This window comes from Platalea leucorodia, assembly GCF_965183815.1.
Source record: "Platalea leucorodia genome assembly, chromosome: 15".
Lineage (NCBI taxonomy): Eukaryota > Metazoa > Chordata > Aves > Pelecaniformes > Threskiornithidae > Platalea > Platalea leucorodia.
Genome location: NC_138837.1, coordinates 11,174,227 through 11,187,390, shown reverse-complemented (window position 1 = coordinate 11,187,390; position 13,164 = coordinate 11,174,227). Strand labels below are relative to the sequence as shown.

The window sequence follows — 13,164 nt, the reverse complement described above, 5'->3', positions numbered from 1 at the left end:
TTGAGCACCTGGAAGCATCTGGAAAGGTAGGCAGCTGCGGGGCGGCAGGGTCAGTGGCTGCCGGCTCTGGGAGCCGGAGCTGCCCGGGCTGTGCCACGGCACGGCCCGCTCTGCGCTTCGTGGCTGACCGTCGAACGTCTGGGCGCGCCGCGGCTGCGACAGGGTGGGGCGACATCTCTTTTTGATCTTTCGAGATCAAAGAAACCGCCAGCTTTGCAGCTCTGCAGCGGGGCTGCTGGCAGCTGGGGCTGTCCCCGGCCACCGAAGGAGCCAGGGCCGGCTGCTGGGGCAAGGAACACGGCTGTGAGTGACCCCAGGGCCCCGGCTGCTGCGGCTTTGCTTATAGATGCAAAAAAGTTTATTTGTGTGTGGGTGCAGGTGGATATATTCCTGCCGTGCCCACAGCCGTGGCGGTGCCACGGAGGTCGGGGTAGGGAAGGGCACGGGACGAGCATCTTTCCTGCCCTGAACTTTCCCAGCCGCCCTAACGCTCCTTCCATGGGAGGGCCCGTGGGGTGTGATGAGTGTGTCCGTCCTGAGCCAGGAGGTGAGCGCTGCCGCCGCCGAGGGAGCCTGGAGCCGCTTCTCTCCCCGTGGGAGGTCCCGGCGCAGCTGAGCCGGAGCCACTGGCTGAGATGTAGTGTGGTCGTTTCAAAGTGTGACAATAGGAAAAACTCTGGTTTAATGAGCGCTTCAGCTTTTATGGAATGTAAAAGTCTTAAAATTAATTGAAACAAGCTGGAAACGCAAATTTTCAGCCTGAACAGAGGAAGCTGGAAAAACAAAAAAGTGCTTTGGTCTCGTCGCTGCGCCGGCTGCCATGCGGCCGTGTCGCTTCAGGCCGGAGCTGCATCTGCTGGCCGAGGCGAAGCCCCGTCCCAGGTCCCTCGCCTTTGCAAATTGCTTCCACTTCTAGAGGAAATAAAGAAAAAAATATATATAGCTTGAAAATGCACATAAAATCCCATTTCTTTACTCCTTAGATGCTTGGAAATGGCTTCAGTTCCGCTGGGGTGTTTTACAGACGCCCTCGTTGCACACCATAAACCCTTTTTGCGAACGCTCGTTTACGCGGGAAGCTGTTACAGTGATTGATGATTTCCTTGTGAAACGAGTCGATATTTACGGCATCGGGGGGACGATGACTGAAGGACGCTGCGTGGGTGACCGTCGCACCCGCTGCAGGGGGAGCGGCTGCAGGCACTTGCTGCTCTCCATCTTTTCCAAATTATTTCCCAAATTTTCCATTTTTTCCCCCAATTTTCCACTTTTTTTTTCCAATGTAAAAAGCAGCGTGAGCCCGAAGCCTGCCGGGCGCAGCAACGCGTGCCGCTGGTCCCTGCCCTCTCCCATCTCCCCGGCACCCACCCCGCTTGCTGCCCTGGCGCTGAGCCTCGCCGGTGCCTCGCGGCACGACCGCGCCCTTCCCGGCAGCCCGGCGACGCCGGCACATGAGAGGGTGAAGCTGCCAAACCCATTTTTCTTTGTGTTTTCCTTTTTATATTGTTTTAGTGAGGTGGGGATGGAGCTCAGCTGGAGGAGAAAGAAGCAGCGGATTTAAGTTGGGTTTTAGGAGCGGTCATCTGGACCAGCGCTCCTTGAACGGCTTTAAAAAAAAGAAATAAAAATCCTCGCTTTTCTTCAACAAGACCGCTCGCCCTCGCTTACCTTGGTCTATTTATAAACTGTTTAGAAGGGCCACGATAACCCAAGCAGGATGCGGCGTCCCTACAAGGGACGTTCCCCGACCCATAGATAAACTGTTTGGGTTACTTAGGACGTGTTAAAGCAGGGCTGCTTACGAAGGCTGGAAATTTTTGCTAAGAGTGAGATTGGGAAGAGCGCGGGGTCCGGCTGGATGGCCCCAGGGCCCTATCCTGCCCGGGGAGTCGCTGATCTGCTGCTGGTTTTACACTGAGCTTGCTGCGTTTTTGTGCTTCTCGCTGATGCGCGGGGTTTAGGATGCAGGAGGGCTGACGGTGCGGGGGTCCCCGTGGGAGCGGGGGGCTGGAGCAGGAGCAGAAATTCAGGGTGGATCAACACAAGGTGGGTGATATAAAAGGGAAAAATAAACCTACACAACAGCCCAAGGCATCGCTAACGCGGCTGCGGGGTCGGGGGCACTGCAAAAAGGGCAGCTCGCTGCTCGGGAAAAGGACCTCTGGGTCTGGAAGTGACCCCGCGGGGCCGGATCCTGGCACGGCGCCTGCCAGGGGCTGCTGCCCGCCGCCTGCCTGGGCAGCCCCCCGCCAGGGAAGCTGCTGCCCCCCGCGGATCCGATTGTGTTATTATAGACTTTTATTCTTCCCTTTTTGGGGACGCAGGAGGGGCCGGCTCCGAGGCTGGGGGCCGCTCGGGGCTTTCTGTGTCCCCACCCTGCTGCCATTTCCCCTTCTCCACTTGCAGGCTCTCACTTTGCGTTTCAGGGCCGCCTGCCTGCTCCCTGCCTGCTCCCTGCCTGCTCCCTGCCTGCTCCGGGCTTTGCATCCGTGGGATGTATTTCTGACCACCACGTTTTCCTGGTGGCTCCAAGCCTGTGACCTTTTCAGCCTTCTTTAGCTTCTTTTTTTTGACAGATTTCCTCCTTTTTTTGCAGCGTTTTTCCAGGCGAGGCTGGCGCTGCAGGTATGGGACCCCCCGTCCCAGCGCTGCCGGGGTTCACCCTGGAGCCCTCGGGGGCTCTCGGCTCCCGCAGCCCCCCCAGAGGGGCCTGTTGGCCCCAGGGGTTCACTTGCCTTCTTCTGGCTTCCCGGGGAGTGGAGGGGCCGGGAGCGTTTGCGTGTGTCTGGGTTGCAGCTTCTGCTCGTCAGCCCTGGAGGTGTTTCAGCTAAAAAGGCGATGTGTGAAAAAATAGAGGAAAAAATCTAAAATAGCTGTATAAGTCGGTGCCCAGCAGCAAGGGGCCGTGCAGCCGTCCTGACCTCCGGCGGTGCTTTCTGGTGGGTACCAAAACTGGGGACTGCCCATCACCTGCGGGTACCCGAACCAGTAGGTACTGGTCAGTGACTGGTACCAAAATCTCGGTTCGGAGGTCGCCGTCTCCCCATCCCTGGGGCTTTCTTGCCCCTTTTCCTCCGGGGTGCCCCACGGCGGGGCAGAGCTGTGGGAGAGGCTGCGTTTGCGCAGGATTTGCATTCGTGGCTCTGCAGAAGGGCTGTGGCACCCGCGGCCGCTCCTCACCCATCCCGGCCCAGCAGCCGTTTCCTCCCGGCGTGGGGCCCGGCTGGGGGGACCCGGCCTCGGCCCCGGCAGGGACGCAGGGGACAGGGCTTGTGGCCCCAGGGGGAGTGGGGGGGGGAGAGGGCTGGCCCCCATGCACCCCCTCTGCCCCTGCGCTAGACCCCCCCTGCATGCAGCCAGCCCCCTCCCCACCGCATTGCCCCAGTGCCCGCATGTGCCCCCCTCCCCTGGATGTCCCCTCCCCATGGCACCCAGCGGCACGGCACCCTGCTCCCCCGGCTTTGGGGTGCTGGAGGTCCCCAAAGCCCCACAGCGGGGACGCAGCCCCCACCCTGGGGCCGTGGCAGGGGCAGCAGCAGCACGAGGTGGGATTTTGGCCAGGAACGTGAGCAGGGGCTGTTTTCCATGCTCCTGTCCCCCATGTCCCCACCTGCCTGAGGGATGTCCCCGTGTGGGACACCTCTTGGTGCCAGCGATGCCCCTGCCCCATCCTCCTGCTCCCCCCAGGTGTTCCCTGGCTTTTTTGGCAGCCACCCCAGACTGAGCCAATGACTTTGGAGGCCGGTTGGCGGTGCCACCAGGACCGTGTCCCCAGCTGCAAGTGCCAGCCCTCTGTCAACCTGCCTGCATCACCCCACCACCTGCACAAGCACCCCACCACCTGCACAAGCACCCCACGGCCCCCGGTTGGATGGGGGCTGGTGGTGGCCACGCTGCCCCGCTCAGGTCCCCGTCCCCATGCGCCATCGAGCTCCCCCAGCACCGCGGGGGCGGGGTCCCACGCAGGTCGGTCCCACGTCCCCACCGTAACCGGGAGCTCGTCACCCTCTGCTCCGGCCATGGGTCCCCAGCATCTCCCTCTGTCCCCGCGGCTTGGGAGGGGTTTAGAAACCCCATTGCATCAGCAGGGCGAGCATCCCTCGCGAGCACGCGTCGAGCCCTGCTTCCACCCTCCCTTGGTTTCCTGCTGCGTTTTGGAGGCTTCCTGCCCCCCCGCGTGCCCCCGGCCGCCCCGGGGTGCTGGGGACGGCTCACGCTCCTTCCCAGTGACAGCAATACCGCTTTTTCTGGGCTGTTGAGGTTTGCTAACAGCCCTCAGGCGGTGGCTGGGAGCTTCTTGCTCCTCTCATTGCTTCTTCTAGGGTTTTTTGGGGGGACATTGGTTTGTTTTCTTTTTTCTAATGGTGTTCAATTGTGCCACTGGGGAGAAGCTCTTGCCTTGCAAAAATCTGAATTAGCCAGAAAAACATCTCTTTTCCTGGCTGCTCCCAAAATGCCTGCCCAAACTCCTCCGGAGGGGATCTCCGGCTCAGGGTCAGCCCTGCTGAGCTTCCCGACCCTGAGAGCAGCTCCGTGCCGCTCCGTGCCGGCGGCTGTCCTCTGGCTGAGCTCCTGTGCCTTCGTGACACAGAAATCCCCACATTTGCAAGGATTTGTTAGGCAAATCCCCCTCTCCCCAGCCGCAGTGGAGGCACGTCGGCCGCCCAGCACGGGGTCGGGGAGGCTTTGCGGGTCCGGGCTGGGGGGACCCTGCTCAGAGCATCCCCTCCCCGTGGAGATGTGGGGACCTTCGTGTGCATCGCAGCCAGGGTGGGATCTGCGCTGTGATGCTCCAAAACACCCCAAATGTTTTTTTTTTCCCTCCTATTTTTGGTCCTGGGCAGCCAGTTTCACAGGGAGTGGGTTCCAGCTGGGGTTTTATCCAAAAGCAGGAGCTTGGCCAGCAAGAGGTCACTTTGGGGCTGCTCTGGCTTTGCCAAATGGCCTTGTTTTTCCAGGAAAAGCCTTGGCCGGGTTGTGCAAGCGCAGGTGAGAGATGGGGTGGGGGCCAGGGCGGGTTCGTTAGGGAAAGGAAAGTCGTTAGGAAAGTTGAACTGCAGGTGGAAGTGAGGAGGAGCCGCCGTGAACCTTGGCACCGCCGGGTACGGAAAAACCCCGCTGCTTCCTTCTTTCTCTTATTGCAGCTGATGAACGAAGTGGTTTTCCCCGGGAAGTTTTTGTGCAGCGAGGGCTTGGGGCGTCCACTCCGCCTGTTGCAGAGGTCAGTCCCGCAGCGGCCGTGCAGCCTGGCCTGGCCGTCCCCACGTCCCTCTGCCGCGGGGCCGCGAAGGGGCCAAAGGCCTCAGCGGGGTCGGGGGGCTGGGGCAGCGGCGCAGGAGCTGCTGCAGTGCAGGACCCTGCCCAGGGACAGACAAACCAACTACCCTGGCCTTTCTGGTTTTTTCCCAGACTTGCTATTTCTTTATGGACTCTATTTTTTTCCCAGATTTGCTCTATTTTCTGCTCTCCCTGTTTTCTCTGCTGGCAAGGAACCTCGTCCCCGAGCTGCACCGGCACCGGGTCAGCCCTGATAACCTCTCTTCACAGCATCACTGCTTTGACCTTTGCAGGCTCCCGGCTAATTACACCCCAGAGGGTGGGGATGTTTTGCCCAAACTCGGGGCTTTTGAGGCCGAGTAGGCAATGAGCTCATCCCGCTGCCCCGTCCCGCCGCGGCCAGCCAGGATTCGTGTTTCTTCGCACGATGCCGCTGTGACGGCAGCCGCCGAGGAGGGCTTTGAGCAAGAGGGGGGAGAGAAAACCGGCCGGCGGCGGCCGTCCCGACGCGCGGGGAGAAGGAAGTGCTGCCACGGGCCACTCCTCCTCGCCATTTCCTCTCCGCGGTTGGGTTTTTATACGGATGAAAGAGGGGGGGCAGAGGAGCAGCTGGCCTGTCTGAGGCCGAAGGCTGGGCTTGGCGGCCGAAGGGGAGCGCCGGTGGCCGGCCCCGAGGGAGACGCTGCGGGTAATTGCGCTTGGTTCGGCTCCCCTGTCCCACTCCCCACCCCGCGGGCGGTCACCGGGGCACCCCTCGGCCTCGGCCACTTCGAGCTCCATCCCCGCCACCGCCTCCTGCTCATCCCCAATGGCCCCTTTCCACCAAAAACTGCCCTGGTTTTGTGGGGACCCTCCTGTTCCCGCCAGTTTGGGATGCTCCAGGCTCTTCCCTTCCGCTTGCTGCCCTTCCCGTCGGTCTCGGCCTTTGGGGCTCCGCAAAAAATTTGGGCTGGGAGTGGGGCTGGTGGGGTTTGGTGGCAAGCAGGCTTTCGGGGTGGCACGGGTGGATTTCGCGTCGCCTTGGCTGTCACCGCCGCGCTGTGTTTTCGGGAGGGCGAACGCCTGCACGCCCGGAGCTCAAGCTGCGAAGCAAACCGCGTTTCTCAGCTCGTCTCCAAGTGGTGCCCCGGGGAGCTGCAACAAGAGGTGCCGGGGCCATGCCCTGCGCCGGGGCCATGCTGGCCTCTGCCACGATCCAGGCTTTCTGCTCCTGGCCACTGATGCCCTTCGATCCACGGCCCCCGCTGCAAGGGGCCGTTTTGCTCTGCTTTTCCCCCTGGAAATGCTCAGTTTTGGACCGAGGGGTTGGCTTTCAGCAGCAGGATCAGCCTTTGGGATTTTCCAGCTGGTCTGTCAAAGAGCCCGAGTTTGGGGTGCAGCTCCTCTCCAGTGCCATCCTCAGGATTCAGCAGCTGGCACTTTAACCGGGGACATGTTTCTCCGGCTGGTGTCGGGCCGACATCTCCTCCAAACCGGGCACCTTCTACCCGCGAATGCCGCCTGCCCAGTGGCTGCCCTCATCCCGCTCCCCTCCCGGCCCGGCTGCCTCCGGCTGCCCACGCAGGCTCGTCTGCTGTGGAAACCTTGTTTTGGCAGGAGCAGGGTGACACACGAATGCAAATGTTAGAGAGGAAGAGCTGAAGGAGGAAAGCTGGAGGTTTCTCCGGAGCGTTTCCAAGAGCTAAGTGCAAGTCGTCCCACGGTGCGGCCGGACTCAGCGCAGAGCAGTGACTAGCGGTGTTTACACGAGCACTTGTGATGCTCTGGATCTAATTGCTGAGTTCTTTTTTCTATCGGTTTTCACCAAACTTCTAATTAAGTTGCCAAAACGGCATCTCTGCAGGCTGGCAGCACCACCGGGCTGGCACAGCCGCCTGCCCCGGCCCCGATCTGACGTTAAGCAAGCAGGGGCTGCTCTTACAAAAGTCGTCCTATGTAAATACCAGCAGGTATTAGGAACTGAGTCATGGTATTAACAGGATTATATTATATGCGTGACTGGACAGATTTCTTGCTGAGGATGGGATTTGGTCCCTCCACCCTGCCTCGCTCGGCTCATCTGGAGGGTTGGGCATCCCCTGCAGTGGGCTGGATGTGCTTTGGGCTCTTGGCTTTTGGGAAAGAGGGTCTGGAGCATCTCCCGGCTATGAATGCTCGGTCCGTGCCGGTTTCCATCGGCCTCGCAGGGGCCTTGGGATCCCCACGTGGACGCGGCGGTGGTAGGAGAGTTGGCTCCAGGCTGCGAGGAGCCGAACCACTTCGTGCTTTGGCCGGGGCGACGGGCAGGGTGGGGTGGGGTGGCCCCTGCTGCGTGCCGGCAGCATTCGCGGGGGAATTTTTGGGATGTCTTGTTTTTCACTGTCAGCATCCCTCTTCTCCCTAAACCTTTTCCTGTAAACTCCCACAGCTCCCCCCTGGCATTTAATCAACCCGCTCTATACCTGCATGGGTTTGAGGCTGAGAAAGCTTCACCGCGTGTTTGTGTCGATGTGTGTTACAGCCCGGAGGCTTGCCCTAGCCCTGGGCTGAGCTCGGTGCTGTCCCTGCTCCCTGGGGACTGTGGCCCGTACCGGTCTGCGCCGTAGGGGCTGCTCCCCAGCGGCTTTGGGGACAGCCATCCCATTGGGGACCTTCAGGCACTGTGTGAGCAAGGTGAAGATGGAGAGAAGCAAGGGTGTGACCCCAGGGTGGCGTGGGGACAGCCCAGGGTTCCCAGTGGCATCCCCGGCAGTGGCATGCCTGGTGGCGGTGGCCACCAGCCCTCCTGCCCTGTGCCGCCTCTGCGCCTGCTTGCAGGAATCTCGTCTGGCTGGTTTTGCTCTGGGCACGGCCAAATCCTGCACACAGTCAGCAATTAGCACTTGGGGGTAATTGCTGCACAGCAATAGCTTGTCCAGGGCTTAGTGCTGGGGGAGCCGCTCGCCCCGGCTCGGTTCCCACAACGAGCCGGCTGCCGGTGCATGGCCCAGAAACCAACTTGGCCCAGGGCGCGGGTGAAGCCTTCGCTCCGTGTGTCCCGGCATTTCGGAGAAGCCAGGAAAGGAGCAGGGCAAAGTGAGGAGGAGGCCGGGAGCGTTTCCCAGCGCCTGTGACTCCCCGCGCAGCTTCCCTGGCCGCCCTTTCGCTCGCTGCGTGCCGGTGGGTGGCCGCCTGCGTCAGCCCCGCGGTGGGGGAAGTAAAACCTTTGCCGGAGCGTGACATTTTGCAGGTTGGTAACTTCCTGCTGAGCTGAAGCGAGTTAATAACAAACCCTTCAGGGACCTTCTCCTCTTCCCCAGAGACTCAGCGCTTTTGGCAAAACCTAGGGTTGATTTTTGGGGCGGTCGATGAAAGCAGCTTTCCTCGCCCTGCCTGTGCCGGCTTCCTGCTCTCGGGGTTGGCAATGCCACCAGGGCAAACTGTCCCCTTGCGTCAGCACTGCTGCGGGAGGTGGCGGGGAAATGCCCTCCCACCGTGACACAGCTTCTGCCGCCACCAGCTTTGTGCTGAGCAGGAACGGAGCCGTCCCCGGCGCTGCAGCACGTGGAGGCGGTCGTGTGCAGGGTCCTGTGTGGCCGCATCCAGGCCTGGAGAACTGTTTTCTCCCGGCTGCTTTCCCGCTGGGTCTGTGCCTCTTGTCATCGTGTCCTGCTGCCAGAGTGCGTCCTCTCCTCCTCCTCCTTGTTCGCTGACCGAGGTTTGTCTGTGCATTCCATATGCAGGTGGTTTTTCCTAGGGATGCTCATGTCCCGGTGCTCTCCTGTGTGGCTCCAGGGTGTCACGTGGGAAGGACACAGCAGCCGCTGCGTGTCCGGGGGTACCAGTGTGTAGGCACCCAGGGCCGGGAAGGACCGTGGGGGCAGGAGGGTCAGGGTGCTGTGGGGCAGCCCCACTCCTCTCCCCACAGCCATGTGCTGCTGGCAGCCTTAGTCACAACTGCGTCGGTTCTCTGCAACCCGTCTGAGCCCTCCGTGGCTGGGGCAGCCTGGGGAGCTGCGGGTAGAGGGCTGAGCGCTGGTCGGATGCTGCCCTCGCCTCTGCCAGCCGGCAGCGACCTGTGCTGCCTGCCGTACCCATCGGCACAGCCAGGAACAGTGCCCCTGCCGCGGGGAGACGCCGTGCCGCCACAGCCTGCACAGCCCGAGCGCTTCCACAGCAAGTTTCTCCCGTGCCCTTCCACACCCCGAAAGGTCTCTGTGGGCGTATGAGCGACTCTTTCCTATGGGGGTGTGTACGTGCGTGCGTGCGTGTGCTGATGCAGACACGTGGGTTTGTATCTTGCTTATATTTAGCAAACGTAAAGAAATAGGACTGGGCAGCTCTGGTTCGGACCGCAGGTCTGTCTGCCTGGGGCCCTGCCTCTTGGTCACGGCAGCACGTAGCAGAGCTCTTGGCTTTGGCTCCAGCCAGCTCCGAGCTTCCCTTCCGTGTGTGAAGGCAGGGTTGGTTTTGTGATATGCATCGATTTGCATTTATTTACACTGAATTTCATCTGTAGTTTTGCATGTCTAGAGCATCTTCTAGACAGTTAGCTTAGGTCTGAAAGTCTCTCGCTGCCACCTTGCCATTGCTGATGGCTACAGGCAACTGTTCTGCCTGTTAGAAAGTGGGATAGCTGTTCAATTTGGCTGTTATCGGTCGCTTCCTGATCTTACAAAGATTACTTTGACATTGTCCTTTTTTTTTTAAGGAAGAAGATAATGTGAATGGGCTGGAAGAACCAGAGGAGATGGATGGAGAGCTGCCCCGCGCTGAGGTGGATGGAGAAGTGTCCTCTGCCACAGAGCACCTGGGAGGAGAGATGCCCTGTGCGGAGAGCGATACTGAAGGGGACGTGTCCTGTGCCGGGAGCGATGCAGAAGGAGAGATGCCCTGTGCTGAGACCAACACAAAAGAAGAGGCACCTTGTGCTGAGAGCAGTGTGGAAGGAGAGATGCCCGGCACTGACAGCGATGGGGAAGGGGAAATGCCCTGTGCCGAGAGTGATGCAAAAGGAGAGGCATCTTGCTATGAGAGTGATGGGGAAGAAGTACCGGATACTGAAATCTCTGATGCTTCAAAGAAAATGTCTTCTATTTCTTCTCCCTTGCGGGCAATCATCCGCCTGCGGCGACGCTACCGGGTGCAAAAGAAAGGCCGCCTGCATTTAGAGCTCCCTCGAGAAAAGTCTTCAGAGCTTGCCCATACGAGGCTGCTGCAAAGGCAGCTTTCCCTGAACCGAACTAGCCTGTATGGCTCTTCCATGTCCTTCTTTAATCAGACCAGCTTCGAAACTTCCCAGTACTTCACCTTTGACACATCTGTGGAGCAGCATGCTATGAAAAAATGCAGGCGGAAAAAGAATCGAAGGAAATCTAGGATAGTCTTGTATCCAGATAAAACAAAAAGATACCTTCCAGCAGAGGAGAAGAGCAAGGCAAAACGCTGCCTGCTCTTGCTTATTGTCATTATCTTCTTCCAGATTCTCAATGCAATAGAGAACCTGGATGATAACCTCCAAAAATATGACCTAGATGGTTTGGAGAAAACAATGCACCGGGAAGTATTTGGACAGAAGGTTGCTGTGGAAAGTATTATGGAATTACTGAAAGACTATCTGGCTACCCACATACACAACAAGCCTCTAGTAATCTCTTTAAATGGCCCGACAGGAGTTGGGAAGAGTCATGTTGGCTGGCTGCTGGCCAAACATTTTCGTTCCGTCATGGACAATGACTTTGTGCTTCAGTACTTTGTTATGCACCACTGCCCCAACGGGGTGGCTCCTCTTACTTGCGAAATAGATTTGTCTAAGAAGATTTCCGACATGGTGACAAGAGCCGAAATAGAAGAGAAGATACCATTGTTTATTGTGGATGAGGTTGAACTCATGTCTCCAGTCCTGCTGGATACTCTCGGCCGATTCTTTGAACCCAATCAAACCAATGAGTTCCTCAACGCCATCTACATTTTAATAAGCAACATAGGAGGTGGTGAAATAACAAAGTTTGTTATCCAGAATGCATCTGCTGAGCTTCTGCATCAGCAAAGGGGAGCTGAAGAACTGCTGAATATCATCCAGCCGGTACTGATCGATGCCCACCCTCTCTGGAAATCTGCGGACATCATCCCATTTGTTCTTCTGGAGAAGACTCACGTCATAAACTGCTTCCTAGAGGAGATGAGGAGGGAAGGGCTGTATCCCGACCAGAAGCATGTCGAAAATTTAGCGAGTCAGCTCAGTTACTACACTACAGGAGACAAGCAGTACTCCAGGATGGGCTGCAAGCAGGTCGTGGCCAAAGTCAACCTGCTGTAGTGATGTACTGCAGAGACCAAGTCCTGTTCTCAGGATTTGCAAAATTCTGGGCTTATGGAGGAGTACGTTACAGCAGGCTGTGGTCAAGGTGTCCTTCCTCAGGCCTGCACTGACTGTCCGGGTCGACGTAGAGGGATGGCAGCCCGGGATCCTCTGCAACATGGTCTCTGTTCTCCAGATGCTTCACTTGTTCCTAATGTTCTGTGAATAAGGCACAGGCAACGAAGCCCAAGCAACCTCCCATTAATTGTGAGATGCTTTGTTCCTCACGTGCTCATTTGGGATACTTTGTCATTAAGGAGTTGTGAGATGAGAACAGACGCTGCGGGATATAAACAGGAGGAGAAAAGAGTAACTGGGTTACTGTCTGCAGTACACGTAGCTGTGTCTCACTCCTTCTCCAGGCTCACAGGCTTCAGCTCTTTGCTTTTCTTGGACCTGGCTGGTGTTGTGCAGAGCAGAGGCCATGCTGGACGCCTGGGAGAACGGAGAGAATTTGCGGCTCCTCGTTCCCAAAAAGGTGTGGGCAGTCAGAGCTCTGCTTTCTCCAGCTGCTACGTGACCGTGTGCTCTGGAGACTGCTTTTTGGACCCGTTCCTGAGTTCTTGCTCTTCTGAGCTCATACCTGAGCTCACCTTTGGCACTTCCAGCGAGATTTCTGCCCTGCGAGTCTGTTTGGGCTCGCCTTGAAGGCTGCTTGGCTGCACCAGCCGGAGCAGAAATAACCACCGGATTGTTTCAGGTACGGTGGTGGGAACTCGTCCTGAGAGCTCTTCTGCTTTTTGCTTCTGGGTACGCTTCACCACACTCCTTATCTCGAAAACCCGAAATAGCAACTGACGTATATTAAGCAACACACACTGGAAAAGACAATTTGGGCTGTCTGGGCCAAGTGCAGTGGGAATCCTGAGCTTGTTCCCAGTCCTGCGAGGCCAAGAAGAGGTTCTTCGCCATTGAGACCCAGGGGAGAGCATGCTGCCTGAAAGCACCTCATGTGTCCTTGTTTTGAGCAGGCAAACTGAGAAGATATTTATGACATTGGTTTTTCAGGTTTTGGTTTTGTGCCTAAATCCCCTTCTACAACTTGCTGTGGATTATCATATACATAATCCTGTGGATGTTTGCACTGGTTGTTTGATTTGCCTCTTTCTAATAGTTGGTCTCCAAAGACTTCCGTCACAAACTCCTGCTTCCAGAGCTACTGTCAGGAATAAATCCAAACTATCCTGAATAAAATAATTCAAAGTACATTTCCTGTATTTGACTGAAATGTGTTTTTCTTCCCAAATTTCTCTTCTGGACTGATGTAGCTGCACTGCCATGCCTGTGCTTCCCGGTGGTTCGGACAGGGACCAAGGGCTACAGCTTTGCTGTGTGTTTTTTTGCAGGCCACCTCGATGCAGTGTGTGTGTGCAGCTCATCGGGATATGCTCGTGGTAAGCCAGATCCAAAACCCACACAGTGCAGCAGTGCCAAAAGCCCTGTGATGCACAGCTCCTCCATCCCCCAGCGCTGCACAGCGGGGACTAGGCTGGAGGCCGGGGAAGCGTGTCCTGGGCTGAGATGATGCTGGGCTGGAAATCCTGTCCATGGTTTCTCCTCTTGAAATT

General features: G+C 58.1%; 1 protein-coding gene across 2 annotated transcripts; it reads left to right on the top strand.

Moving 5' to 3' along the window:
• Positions 1–4: 4 nt before the first annotated feature.
• TOR4A (torsin family 4 member A) lies at positions 5–12,742 on the top strand. 2 transcript variants are annotated; one of them, XM_082327224.1, is made up of 2 exons: positions 5–26; positions 9,947–12,742. In XM_082327224.1, the coding sequence occupies exon 2, from the start codon at positions 9,986–9,988 to the stop codon at positions 11,552–11,554; it is 1,569 nt and encodes a 522-aa protein (XP_082183350.1). In that variant the 5' UTR covers positions 5–26; positions 9,947–9,985; the 3' UTR covers positions 11,555–12,742. The 2 variants fall into 2 exon arrangements, with proteins under 2 accessions (XP_082183350.1, XP_082183349.1); XM_082327223.1 differs by lacking the exon at positions 5–26 and adding an exon at positions 5,861–5,965.
• Positions 12,743–13,164: the final 422 nt, after the last annotated feature.